The sequence below is a fragment of the Macrobrachium nipponense genome, chromosome 3 (assembly GCF_015104395.2).
Source record: "Macrobrachium nipponense isolate FS-2020 chromosome 3, ASM1510439v2, whole genome shotgun sequence".
Classification (NCBI taxonomy): Eukaryota; Metazoa; Arthropoda; class Malacostraca; order Decapoda; family Palaemonidae; genus Macrobrachium; species Macrobrachium nipponense.
Window position 1 is genome coordinate 98,711,974 of NC_087202.1, and position 14,964 is coordinate 98,726,937.

Consider the following 14,964-nt stretch of genomic DNA (forward strand, 5'->3'; position numbering starts at 1 on the left):
TATTTAAAACCAATGTTAAACTGTTTTGTAATGCTTACGCAATGCAACTTTCACTCTGACGGAACTTTAAGTTTTAATAAAGTTACTTGACACATTTGAAAGGACAATTATTGGGAAAAATTACAAACTCAAGTTCCGATTGATCAAGGAAAATGACTTGAGGGTTGGTTCAAAAGCGGGAAAACGATAACGGAAAAGCGTTGAATCTTTTGTTCAACCGGTTGGCATTGGTAATGTCGAAGCCGTAGTCCGGTATTTTTAAAATGACGCATTCGTTGACATGTCCTCCTTTATTTTTTGGCTCTGTTGATCGCTAAGTTTCTTATTTTTCTATTTCTTTTTGTACTTTGCATAAGTCGGTCATTTGGGTTAATGGCCTTTTTTCTGTTAGTCTGTCAGTTAGAACTTTTCTCGTGCAAGAAATGCAAAGATTTTGTGCCTAGATAATGAAATTTCTCTCTCGAAGATGTGTGTTTGTTTGTTTGTTTAAAATAATAATGATTATTATTTTTAATAATAATCATTATTAAAAATAATGATTATTATTAGAGATAATTAGTGTGAGGACAGGTTCCAGGGGTTATTCCAATTAGATGAACAGACATTTAAAAAATAAATTTGTTTGTTTACTTATTTACCAGCATCATACGCCTTTATTCTCCTCCTGGGAATGATTAATTCTTACGTTCATGATACCTTTTTATATTCTTTGTCGTCAGGCTCCAAGATTTTGATGTCGGAGATTCGGAAGTTGTCAAATTTTGAAACCCATGACTGTAATTAGGGTAATATAATTGGTATTTGGGGTTCACTGTAAGACTTAATGTTGACAACATGATTCTGAAATAAGGAATTGAATAGTTGTCTGTGGAGGTAAATAGAAAAATTATATTTAATATTAATGTTAATGGATATCAATATTACCATGATGAACAAACCCACGATGACATCGGTGTAATATATATTAAAGATATATAGAAAACGAGAACCTCCTCGATTCTCTTCTTGGGGAGAATAGCAAGTTCTCGGAAGCTCGAGTTTTATATATATCTTCAATATTGTTTAAATATATATGTTCATCTATATCATGGTTGATTTCTTCGCCATTTTACCTACTCATGCGATTGTGAGATCTTTATAGTGTCATTATCAATGGTGATACTTTTGGCAGTTTTTCATGTTGGGGAGAAAAAAGTTAACCGGTAGAAGTTTTCGGAGAGAGAAACGTAATAGCAAGCAGGCTTTCCACAGTCATGACTGCGAAATGGAAGTAGGTTAATTGCAAGCAAATGCTCAGTGGTTAGCCAAGGAATTCCCACCAGGACGCTCGAGTTCTTGTTTTCATGACCTTAATAAAACTTAAGTGGTAAAGTCGTTTAACGAGCTTTTGTATTTATTCATACGCCTACGTTTTTGCTGCGCTGTCCGGTGTTTGTTGTTGGCGCCTACGTGCGCTTTTGTGTTACGGATCTGCTAATGATTGTGCGCTTGTTTATCTTTATATATATGCAAATATTTCACATATCGTTTGCAGATGTTTGTTTTATATATATTTATGTATATATATATATATATATACTATTATATATATATAATAATATATATTTATATACACACACAGATACATAGAGAAATAGTTATATATAAACAAGCAAGGAGCTGAAGGAGACGTCATGATCTAGTATTTGTCCATTTATTATACATGCTGACGTTTCGAGAGACAGCCTCATTTTCAAAGCTGAAAAACGCAATTATAATATATAAAAATGTTACAAAGACTCAAGAATGAGGAAATTTACAATTTAAAGAAATATTAAAACTTTAAAACAATTTAAAAATTTAAAAATCCAATATTCAACAGACAGAATGCAAGAAACAGACCACTACCTTTCAGGAGGGGAACCAAGGACCTAATGACATCAAAAACAGAGACAAGCGCACACTCAAGCCAGGTGCAATGTTGTGGGAGTAGTTTGGTTGTTTAAAGAAGGAAGAAGCTTCTTGATGTGGTAGCGGTCTGTTTCTTGCATTCTGTCTGTTGAATATTAGATTTTAAAATTTTAAAGATTAAAGATTGTAAAGTTTAATATTTTTTAATTTGTAAATTTCTTGATTGCTTGAGTCTTTGTAACATTTACATATATTATAATTGCGTTTTTCAGCTTTGAAAATGAGGCTGTGTCCTCGAGACGTCAGCATGTATAATAAACGGACAGACAAATGCTAGTTCATGACGTCTCCTTCAGCTCCTTGTTTTACGTTGGTTGATAGCAATGCATCTTGTCCAATATACCTATATATATATAGATATATATATATATATATATATATATATATGATATATATATATACATAAATATATCGAGTCTTGGTCGGGTATCAGACTTCAGTTCATGTATCTTCAGTTGGATCTAGGCTAGTCGTTCGGTTTACAAGCAGATACGTTTTGCGTCACGCTGAGTCCTGATGAACGAGACCTGACAGCTCACTTTACGCGTAACAACAGCCGTGAGTCATGGTACAGCTCTATTTAACTAAGTGCTTAAGCAAAAATACATCGCTCCAGATTCTCTCTCTCTCTCTCTCTCTCTCTCTCTCTCTCTGAGAGGAATGACATCTCTGAGAAATTGGATGTGCCCCATACCTAATTATAAATGCCGGAGATGCGCCTTAGGCAATTGTTAGCGTGTACTTAACAAGTATGTGACAGTAACAGCAATGAAAGGAAATGCATTCGCAACTTGACTCTTAATGGAAACTTTCCGTTACTTTTTAAATGGCTTTAACAATATCTCTCGTTTAAATATTGCAATATTTCTTAAATTGGGTTTGCTTATTTAAAGCGTGCATTTTTTTTTTGTGCTTGGTTGCAGCGTTACTCCGGAGGAGTACTGGACCAAGTCACCAGGCTGTTGTAGCCGGGTTGTGCTTGCGTCAGCTGTAACCGACCCGGGTTTGATCTTATCGGGGAAGGAGGAATCGTTCGTTAATTTTCTTCAGGAGGAAGCGTAACCGATAAGTAATAAAAACATTAGTTAAGACACCACTGTGGTCATTGTAGTGTGTAGTACAGTATAGTAAATAACATGTTTTGTGGAAATTGTGGACATGGAGGCATAAGCATTCTTGGCACGTTTTTATATGCTAAAATTTTCAAAACAATGGAAAGCTTGCCCTGGGGTAATGTAACTTTGTTTCCCTCACCCCCCCCCCCCCCCCCTCTCTCTCTCTCTCTCTCTCTCTCTCTCTCTCTCTCTCTCTCTCTCTCTCTCTCTAAACAGACTACGTCTTCTGAAATGTTTGTACAACAAAAGTGAATTTTATTGCTGTGCTATTCTCAATGGCTCATATTTATATAAATAGCTATAGTAGATTAACATCAGCCGTGCATTTGATGTCTAGGCCAGTCCTTTACGACGCTCCTGATTGGCTGTTGATGAGCCAATCACAAGGCTGGGAACCTCCGTCTCTGGAGAGAGTTCTCATAGGCAGGATGTATGTTCCATCTCTCCTGAGGTATAAGTCATTCAGGAGAGGTGGAACATACATCCTGCCTATGTGAACTCTCGAGAGAGACTGAAAGTTTCCAGCCCTGTCATTGGCTTATCAACAGCCACTCAGGAGCGTCGCAAGGGACTGGCCTAGACGTAAAATGCACGGTTGATGTGAATCTACTGTATTACGGTTGTTTAAATATTCAATAATTCATTTATTTGCTTCTTAAAACCCCATCTGCCTGCATACAGTTATTTCGATCAGCTTCCCAAGTCTAGATTTCAAACTTGTTTTAATAACTTCCGTGACTTCGGGATCGACGTGTAAGTAAAAGTATTCGCTCCTCCTGCTAATGGGCTCATCAGTAGCCGATTTGTTTACGTGTCCAGGCAATGTGTCCAGGAGTCATCTCGGAAATTACGTAGGATCCACAAAAGAGAATTATTGAAGGTTTGCATAACTTCTCATCGGATGGTTAGCCATTAGAATTGGATGTACTCTAAGTAAGAGAAAAAAAAATTTAATCATCTAAGTGCAAAACTACCATTTTGCTTATTTTTTTCCTTTTGGAATCCCTCAGCTTTGTACAACTGTTAGCTAATTTTTAAAATATCGTTTTAAATAATTTAGATAGTAATTGCTCATTTTGACTGCAGGTGATTTGTTTTGTGATGGCGTTAATCAAAATTTTTAAAAGGAATTTGTCCTTTTAGTATCGTATTTATTGATTTGTCAGGACTTTATACTTTTGAGAAGGTAGCTCGTATCTCAAGTTAGCCTATTTCCTGTGTCGGTTTCATCTGTTCTAGCCTTTGGAAAATTGGATGAGTCCTTTGTATTATAAATCTTTGGCTAATTACAACTTAAAATAAATAAAAAAAATTCACTGAGCTATCTCTTTTTATTCTATCGTTGAAGATCTCCATTGAAGTTCTCCACGAACTATGACCTGTGACCTCTCTCTCTCTCTCTATCTCTCTCTCGTCTCTCTCTCACCTATCTCATCTCTATATATATATATATATATATATATATATATATATATGTATATATATACACATACATACATTTGTATATATACATATACATATTTAATTTTGTCACATACACAATTGGCTTTTCAGATACTGAGCCACAATTATTATTGAATATTTAATACATGTTATCTTTGGAATAACTCACACCTAAGGGATATTATAATTGGCAAGTAAATCCTCCTTGGTTTAGATGCAGTGGTAGACTATGCAGAATCAGATGAACTTGTCAGTTACAATTCCCCTTCAGTGTACGCTTCAAAGGGAGGGGTGTGTGGGTCCGGGTGGTAGTGCTAACAGTGCACCTCCCTGTAGGCAATGGCCATTTGACCCTTAACTGCACCCACTTTTTCGCCTTCCTTCCGTGTTTCTGTCCAACCTCTCTGACTGCTACATCTGGGTTCAGCTGAGATCCTTGTAGTTAAACTCCTTTATCCTCTGGAGTTCTCTATTTTGCTGTCCAGCCTCTCCAGCTCTTTTCATCGTCTTGAGCGTGAATAACCGAAAGTACCCTAGTGCCTAGCTTGGCACCCAATGAAATTCATTTTCATGGCCTACAACCAGTTCCTCGTTGGACTAGTGGTTTCCTCGCTCGGCTACCAATTCGGTGGTCCGAGGTTCGATTCTCGGCTCGGCCAACGCGGAATTAGAGGAATTTATTTCTGGTGATAGAAATTCATTTCTCGATGTAATGTGGTTCGGATCCACAATAAGCTGCAGATCCCGTTGCTAGGTGACCAATTGGTTCCTAGCCACGTAAAAATATCTAATCCTTCGAGCCAGCCCTAGGAGAGCTGTCAATCAGCGCATTGGTCTGGTAAAACTAAGATATACTTAACTTTATGGCCTACAACCCATTAACTTTTTTGGCCTACAACCCATTAACTTTATAGCCTACAACCCATTCTTTTTATACTACCCAACCCTTACTTTATAGCCTACAACCCATACAGTAAACTTCCTTAGCCTGCTTATGACTATAAGCAGCGTTACCAATGCTTCTTTCTGCCCGCTCAACGTTGCCAAGCACAGTTTTAACAATTGTTTGAATTGCATTTATAATCTAGATTATGTGTTAAATATAGAATGTTTATATAACAACACACATAATATATATATATATATATATATATATATATATATATATATATATATTATATATTTGTGGTGCTGGGGACCCTCCAGGTAACATGAACTTCCAAGTAAAGTAAAACGAGACAACTGAAGGACTACTTTATATTATATATGAATATATAATATATATATATATTATATATATAATATATATATATATATATATATATACACAGATATATGCATAATATAAACCAGATAGTTATAAATATGAAGTTATTATATATTTTAATAATAATAATAATATATTACAACCCCATTTGGTAACTTCTATTCTATATAATCCGCCCCATGACATTAAACATATGTGTATATGAAAGGAACTTTTTATAAACAAAGCGACAGGATTAGCTGAACATTTTCTAAAATTGGTTTAGAAAACCAGTAGAATTTCTGATTTTGCTTGACAAAGTAAGCAGCATTAATTATGGATTTCAATAGATCCATTCTACACAATGAAATACCTATAGACTGTTCTTTGATATAATTTTTGACCGGATGATTTACGAATATTTGCAATGTGCCTCTGCTCAAGAAGCAAGTCTGTCTAACTTTGATACTAATGATCTGAAATTTTCGTAATCATTACACATACATACATAATACCTACGTATATATGCACAAATAATGTGTATTATATATATATATATAATAATATATATATCTATATATATATATAGATATATATATATAATATATATATATATATATATATATATATAGATATATATATATATATATATATATATATGCGCGCGCCTCAGTGGCATCGTTATGGTCTTGGCCTGCTCTCGGGCATTCCACTGAGGGGTTAGAAGTCACGTAAAGCCGTTGGTCCCGTTGCTGAATAACCATTGGTTCCACGAAACCTAAAACCCCATACAAACAAACTATAAATATATATATATATATATATATATATATATATATATATATATATATATGTGTGTGTGTGTGTGTGTATATATAAGAGAATTTCAGATCATTAGTATGAAAGTTAGACTTGTTTCTTGAGTAGACATTCAGTGCAAATATTCGTAAAGCGTCCGAGCATTATTATATTAAAGAACATTATATACTCGTATGTATTTCATAGTTAATACTGTTTATTTTTTATTAAGGAAAATCAGTTATTTATTGGATTTTTAAAGCAATGTCAGACAATGTTCAGTTTGATCCAGTCGTTTTGTTTATAAGAAGTTAGAAAGTGACTTTCATATACTTTTCTCTTTTTATAGAAAGATACTACTTGTAAATACTTTTTTGGACATTGTAGATGAGAGGTGGTTGACATGTTTACTTTTTGGTGGCGAAACAATTTTGCTCTATACATTTTGAAATCTTTGAGTTAACGAAAATTGACCGAAAAGGTCTGAAGTATGGGTAGTCACATAGCCGTTTTCCCGTACAAAAGAACCATTATGATTTAGGTCGTAACCCTAACAACCTGTTATATTCAGAATCTGTAAAATCCGTATTAATATCTTGTGAATATTTGGGAAATCTTAGTCAAGATTACCGCTTTTCGTTTTCCGTTTTCTGAAAGTTGGTTGTTTGAAAGTTCTTAAGTTTTTATTTCATCTGTGAATTACAACTGGTGTAACATCTGATTTTTGGCAAAAGGTGTCAGCCATGTTTAGTAACTTCTACCGTAATACAATAAAGGTAACATGGATGAGATCAATAACATTTAATACCAGCATCCTACTCACACGGGGACCATAACATTATCAATTTTGGCTACTTACTGACAACAGCAAACAAAGGTTTGAAAAGTAAGATGGTTAAGCACGAGAAGAAGAAAATTACTCATTCCTGTCAGACTTCTAATCTATATAATCCACGACATTAATCATCCTTAGCCAATACGAAGCATTAACTTATCTTAATGCACTACTCTGAAAGCATCCACTCCTACTCAACGGTAGGTGAATTAGACAAAGAAAAATTCCTCACCGCTATTCTATGCACTCGTTTTTCTTAGAATGAAGCTTCTCTTAGACTCACGAGCCGATTATGTTGCTGACTATTGGGCGGCAAATTTTAGCGAGCAAAATAAACGAGTTGTTAGGTGCTGCTGCTGGCTGCTGATGTAGCGCTGCTCTTTTTTTATGCACGTATATTTAGTGAGCGTGTTAGGCTTAGTATGCAGTGTGTAGCTCGAAAGGGTTTTCTGGTCTTTTGAGTTCGGCTCCTCCTACCCACAGGTGGCACTGGGACATCACAAAGAATTGGCTCAATTATCAAACAAAATGGAAATCGTCTTAATCATCCTCTTTTATGGATAGTTCATGTCAAAATGATATGCCAGAAAGATGATGTACGTAAGTTATTAATGTTTCTGAATTTTGGCAATCTTCAACCTTCTTGAATAATTTTGAAGCCAATAAAAAAATTACAATTCCCCAAGGACATTTTTCCCCTGCAAAATCTCGTGATGAAAAGAGAAAAAAAAAGGCTATGACTTTTTTTGGCCAAGCGGGCGAGTGAGCCGAAACCAGAGAACTGCGAGAGAGAGAGAGAGAGAGAGAGAGAGAGAGAGAGAGAGAGAGAGAGAGAGAGAGAGCGCTTTGTTATTGTGTTTATATTAGCTGCTGGAGGCGCCAAGGATGGGTCTCGTTAAGGGGTAGGTACTCACCGGGAACTATCGGAGAGGGCGCCGAGAAGGATAGATGTGTCCTCGTGAAGGAGTTTTTGTGATGGTGGTTGTGATGGAAGGTACCTGAATAGACACAGACACAGGTAAGTCGGTTTCAGGGGTTACAGCCCTCGGTTTCGTTCAGGCTTCGGCATGGAATGGAAAGACTGCGCACGTTGCAAGGAAAGGAGCTGTTGAGGGCGGGGATGCGTTCGATGGATGGGGTTGACTGATAGACGAAGGACATTTGGAGGAGGGTTGTGGAACAGGGGGTTTGAGCAGGTGAGGGAGGGCAGCAGCATGCACACTGAAGGGAAATAAACAAAGGCTGGATTAAAAATGAAATACTCTCAAAATATAACATGTCCTATGACAGTGCTTCATAAAAATCCTGTCCTTACAAAATTCTAGTGGAACATTTGAGGATATTACAATGAAGAGAATGTTATACACAAAATGGAATTTGATTGACACATATTATATCCGCTCATTTTGAATGATTTTGGAAAAGAAGGGCTTGAACAAGGTCTTATAGGGGAGGGGGGGAAGAGTGGCTTAATTACTAGTTACTGGGAGATGGGCGGGACATTGATTGAATGGAGTGTGACTGATACATGCGAAGAATGGTCTGAAATGTTGCTTGTGTCTGCGCTTGTGCCTTTTAGGGTGACATCAAGGAATGGAACTGAGCCACGTCATAAGTGATTTTGAAGTTGTCTTGACTACGATCAGTTTCCCTTAAATGAATATTGAAAAACCTGGAAAAATAGATAAGAAAGGTTAGATGAATTGTTTAGTTTGGTTATTAATTATGGTTGTATTTTAACTGTCATGGTGTAGTACTCATCACAACGTGTTGGAATGATTGCAGTGTCGACGAAATTCTGGCAGAATCTGTTTTGGTTTTGGCATGTTCGGAAAATGTTAGCATTTAGCAGAACATATTTACATTAAAAATTGTTATGAAAACCAAACACTTTTATGAAAACCTTAAAAGGATTCCATAAATCTATAGAATTGATGCTTCTTTTGCTAAAGGACTGCATATCCTTTGGTTTACCTATCTGGGAAATGTGAACTGCTCAAGATTCACAGAGAATTTCACTGCGACTTACCAAACCTTTCTAGGGATTACAGAATTTACATCTAAGAAATGTATGGTCTTTGTATCCCTAATAATAATGATAATAATAATAATGGTAAAAACTTACTGCATGCGTGAGTAGGTATATGATTGAATATTTATCATATTATTAGTATTTGTCTCAGTGAAAATATGTATCCTAGAAGCAAACAGGAAAGTCATGCATTTTTATCACCCAGTTGCCTGAAGGACTGACTGCATCGTCAGATCGTATTGAACTCATTTTCCTGCCGAGAGCGACCAGGTTTGCTGAATAGCTGCACCAATAGGCAGTCAATGTGCCTCGCTGTCGAACTTCTCAGTTCCAGGGGTCCTTTACTCCTCACACCGTTGGACTGTGGAATATTCTCCCTGAAGATGTAGTGAAAATGGAACCCCAAAAGTTCGAGCAAAGATTCAGTGCGTTTCATAATTTACTTACATTTTTATCTATTTATTTATTAATGTTTTAATTTACTTCTCGTTTTCTGTGTTTAATTTTACCTTCTGCTCTTCTTGGAAGCTTCATTTGTAAGCAGTCGCCTTGTGGGATCGTTCCAGATGGATAGGTTTCATCCTCTGAATAGCTAATAATATTTATAATGATAACGTACTGTTTGTATGAGCAAAAGCTCTAGTGGCACAAGGTCACAACGGAGCAGCCTTTTGTAAAAAGTCATGTTCATGTGCCGGTTTTGGACTGAATTGTTCTCAGCACAGAAGTCATCTGTAACAGCTCAGCTCAGCTTCTCGGGCAAAATTCTATGTTGATTTTAAGGTCCCGTTATATCAATTTACTTTAATCATAAGGGCCTTACTGGATCATCAGCGCCCAGAGAAGCAGGGATGCTCTTCCTCAAGCAAAGGTCTAGAGAAGCCAGGTCTGTCTAGACCTTAAGATCATCTGAAGCTGTCGGCTTCTTTATTCAATTCAACTCTGCTGCCGCTTGAATAAGCGTTAGAAGTGAGTGAGTTTAGTATGCTTCAGCCAGGTTGCATAAAACATTTCTTGAGGTTTAAGACAAGAAATTATAGTTTTTAATAGCCACGAAGGTCACCAAAAGTTCTTCTATAATAGAAAGAAAAGAAAATGTTTTACTTTGACATCTCTGATTTCATTATTCATATTAATTGTTGTCTACCCTTCTTTATCGGTATTATTTTTTTATCAAGTCCCCATAGACGGTAGAAAAAAATCACATTATATTTTATCTATTAGCAGGATTTCGTGAAAACCTATAGCGAAGAACCTAATATTTTCAGCGACAAATCGGTTAAATGTCACAGATCTTTTAGTTGGATTATCAGAACTAATGAACAGGTTTTGATGAAGTCTGCAAAATATTAGATTGACTATAAGATTTAAGAAGAAGATTGTAACCTAGATTTTCAGAGATTCTAATACTCCATAACGTGAAACATATTCGGGGTCCCCTTTTCATAGTGATAAATGATAGCATTGATTTCCTCATAAGTGAGTTCAGTTAATCTAGCCTTTCAGGGTTAAAGGTTGAGGTCATATTATGTTCAGTTTATACTTCACAGCGTGGTACGTATTTACGGGATCCATATTTCATTGACAGAATAGATGCCGATAATTCCTTTTTTATATGTTTCAGATTTAAATGCTTCGTAGCTGGATACACAATCCCCTTGATTTAAATGGAACATTGATTACAAATTTTTGGTGGTTTTAATATTTTTTAGCGAATGCAGGTTAATATGCGGTCTCCTTACCGCGCTGATAATTTATAACTGTTATTCCTTTATAATGACTATGTTTTCGGAGCTTGACCCTTGAAGTCATAAATTTTTGGCAGTATACATGCTTCATAAAAACCAACGTTCTTGTGGTATCCTACTTTTATCAGTATTTGATGAAGATAATTCCATAATAATTAAGTTTAACGAGTTTGTTTGTTTGTATGGTGCTTTTACGTTGCAAGGAACCAGTGGTTATTCAGCAACGGGACCAACGGCTTTTACGTGACTTCCAAACCACGTCGAGAGTGAACTTCTATTACCAGAAATACACATCTCTCACTCCTCAATGGAATGGCCGAGAATCGAACCCGCGAACACCGAGGTGGAACGCAAACACCATATCACATATCAACCACGCCACTGAGGCGCTACTAAGTTTAACGAGTTTGCCCCTATGAGACTCGTTCTAGACCAGAGGGTACTACTGTTAGTGCAGTCACTAGTTTTCCTATGATTTATTACATCTGCTTTTGAAGTTTTTATACTGTTGTAAAGTTTTTTGTTGAAAGGATTACTTGAATTTTGTGAACACTGATGAAGAAACATTTCAGAAAATTAATTTTTGGTAGTTATTGATGAAAAACCAACTGGAATTCTGTTGCTGTAGAATACATGCCAGATCTCCTTGATTTATAATCTGAAATACTGATCTGCTGCTTACTGCCAAGAAGTTTAATACTTTTTTTTTTTTTTTTTTTTTTTTTTTTTTTTTTTTCAAAACGCGGATGTGTACGTACAATGGTGAAAGCGCGTATTGGTTCATATGGGGGTTGGTATATTATTATATTGTTGTTATTTTAACTGTAAATAAAACTTTTGCACCTAGTTACATGGGAGCCTATATCCAAATACAATTTGTAATTGTTTCATAAAAAACTTTTAAAAAGAGTTTGTTTTTGCCCTAAATGATTTATTTTTATTGATGTTGCCATGTAGGCTGGCACCTCTTTTAGGGAAGGCTAGATCCACATTTGAAAATCATGGCCTTGCTCAGGAGGAGCATCAGAAATCATTGCCAGTGGGACGATGGATTGGTTTAAGCGCTGATGGCTTTGTCTCCTCGTTTCCAACTCTGGAGGTCTGGTGGATGATCTTTGCTAAGAAAAAAAATCAATAGGCAGTGACAGGGGTCGTCGTTCTTAGCTAGAAACTGCGTGCTTACAAAGAACAGGCTATCCTTTATTGTATTTATCCAATGATTCCTCTCTGGATCAAGCCAGGTAAACGGTTGTGTACAGTTCAGAAAAGGTTCCTAGTCTTGGGCATACAGAGGTGCTGAGGATTCCCCATTTTATAAATACTAAGGATACGCTGAAAGGAAAGAAAACTGAAACATATGAACCCTGTGTAAAACTGGAAAGACGATCAGTTACAAAATGGATTGAAGAGATATTGAATTGAAGAATAGGGACTAGACTTCTTAGCAGCTTGGGAATCACTGTACAGAAGAATCAGAAAAGAGATTGGAAGGGTTAGTGAGTATATTTATTCGTGAAGAGCAGGTGGAAGTGGTAGATAATGAGTAGGCATTATCTTGAAGCAAAATTCAGAAAACTGTAGAGCAGTGAGCAGTAGATTACTGATGTGAAGCTTGACATCAAAACAGTACAATCTGAGTATTTTAGTAGTATTATAGTATGTTATGCAATAACAAATGATGTCTCAGAAGAAATAAGAGATTAACTTTTATATAGAACTGCAGAATGTTACGGATGAAATACCACATAAAGATATGAGAACGGTTATTGGTGCCATGTATCCAAAAGTTAGCAGGAAAATGAATGTAGAAAGTTGTAATAGTGCTGTAAATGAATTGCTAATTGCAGCTAACCTTCTCCAACAAAATATTATCAGTGAATACACTTGGCTCTCATAGAAACCAACTACATCACAGTCGTTAACCTAGAGATAAAAAGATCACTGAGGAATGTAAGGAGCTACTGAGGAACAGATGTCAGCAGCGATTATTAACTTCGTTACCACGTCCATGTTAATGGGGTCTAGTCCAGTGAATTTGCAGTTGGGTGTTATTTATCGTTTGCTATTTACCCTTTTCATATATTTCATAGAGGTTGGAGATGGAAGAGAAGGGTTAAAGTGAAGTAACTACATATGAAAATTTGACGGATAGAATATGCAGATAATGCCGTTTTAGTCAACAAAACTTGCATAGTAGAATGTATCGTATATCCGCAAATATGGGGTTCAAACTAAATCTGTAAAAAACCGGATGAGGACAAAATAAGCACAAAGAGATGAAATAGGATTAGATGGGGAAAAGATTAATGAGGTTGAATATTTCAGTTATCGAGGGACAACGATATCCAGTGAAAGTGCTCTTACATTGGAACTTCATGAGGAAATGAAAATGGCAAATCAAACGATGAGCATACTGAAAAATTGAGGACATCAAGATCATACATAAGTAAAGAATGATTTATATTGCTGCATCGACACAAATGAGGCAAAAGCAATAAGGCCCATATTATGAGTCAGATGGTAGGCTAGTAAAACGTTAATTCAAAAAGGAATGTATGGGAGTTCCATCAGTAGACGAAATGAAGATGACAAGATGGAGGTGGCTGAACATGTCCTTCGCACAGCCCCTGGGAGAATAGTATGTGCTAGTGTCATCTGAGTGCCTGTGGATGCCAGAAGGGTTAGAAGACCTACACCTACTAGAAAGAGATATCTGAGAAAGCTAGGTTGCCATGGGGAAGAGTCCTAGAAGATGAACATTGAAAAAAAGTGAGTGGGGGAACGTTTAGTAGAGTCGCTTTGTATCATGCGTTGTTGGAGGTGTGGATGTTGATGGTGCCTGAGGACCACAGTTAGGTTAGGTTAGTTCATTTCAGTTTTTTCCAGTTTCAGTTTTCAGTTCATTGTTGTTTAAACCTACATGGGGTTAAAAATTTTGGGTGTTGAGGGAAAACCAACCATGAGAATTAAATTTTTTTAAGAAGATTCTATGGTTAGTTTTTGAGATATGGCGTCCCGCTTTTTCAGGGAAGGTTCGGTTACGGTTCTGGAATTATGCATCCCAGAGTTAATGAGCCTAACACCATAAATCAAGTGTGAACATGCCAGGAAAGGAAAGAAGCCTTAGGCGATAGCAATTTGCCTTGTAACAGATACATAAGATCTTGGAAACATAGAAGACTAGGGTTTCATACATTCAGAAATAACCACCATTAATTAAAATTTCTATGCATGTGAACCTTGATGTGCACCAGTGAAGTGAATAGTGGAGATACAGTATAGTTGAGCAGCTTTCAAGAACACTAGCCAAAATCATAACAACAGAACAGACCATGGGTGACGAATTTATAGTTTAAGTGAAATGAATAGCATCTGTAATTGAAAAGTGGGTTTATGTATAAAAACGAGAGCCGTTTCTGTTATGGTACATTTCACCAGGAATTAAGGACCGTTTATAGATGTGGAGGAGAGGTACTACTGAAAGAACAGACAGTGCATTTTACAGAGAATCTAAGCCTTTGGGTTTTATGAACAATTCAAGGCGCAGTGACAGACCAAAATACCAATTATTTAAAGAAGGGAATATCTGAATTATCTAGTTTTACACTGAAGGATATCTGGTAGATTCTGTACAATCTCGTTTTCGAATATCTCAAAACTTCTGTAGTTATATCAGCCTTTTCTCTCTCTAAATTTGGGTGCTGTATCCATAATACCTTCGTCAGACCCAAAAGATTTTGAGAGAAAAAAATCTTAATCTATCACTTTTTATTTAGGTACAATATAACATTGGCAGC

At 36.2% G+C, this 14,964-nt stretch overlaps 2 protein-coding genes across 3 annotated transcripts in view; one reads left to right on the forward strand and one right to left on the reverse strand.

The window, feature by feature from the left end:
* LOC135221911 (uncharacterized) overlaps positions 1-14,964 on the reverse strand; it is a 131,131-nt gene that overhangs the window by 68,762 nt on the left and 47,405 nt on the right. Inside the window, exon 2 of one of the 2 annotated variants that reach the window (XM_064259924.1) lies at positions 8,302-8,385. The exons of the other annotated variant lie outside the window; for it this stretch is intronic. Coding sequence (XP_064115994.1) covers positions 8,302-8,385 — 84 coding nt within the window. The remainder of the gene's footprint in view (positions 1-8,301; positions 8,386-14,964) is intronic. 2 annotated transcript variants of the gene reach the window in all.
* The window catches only part of LOC135221910 (uncharacterized), a 210,092-nt gene that overhangs the window by 746 nt on the left and 194,382 nt on the right, over positions 1-14,964 (forward strand). The window lies entirely within an intron of this gene.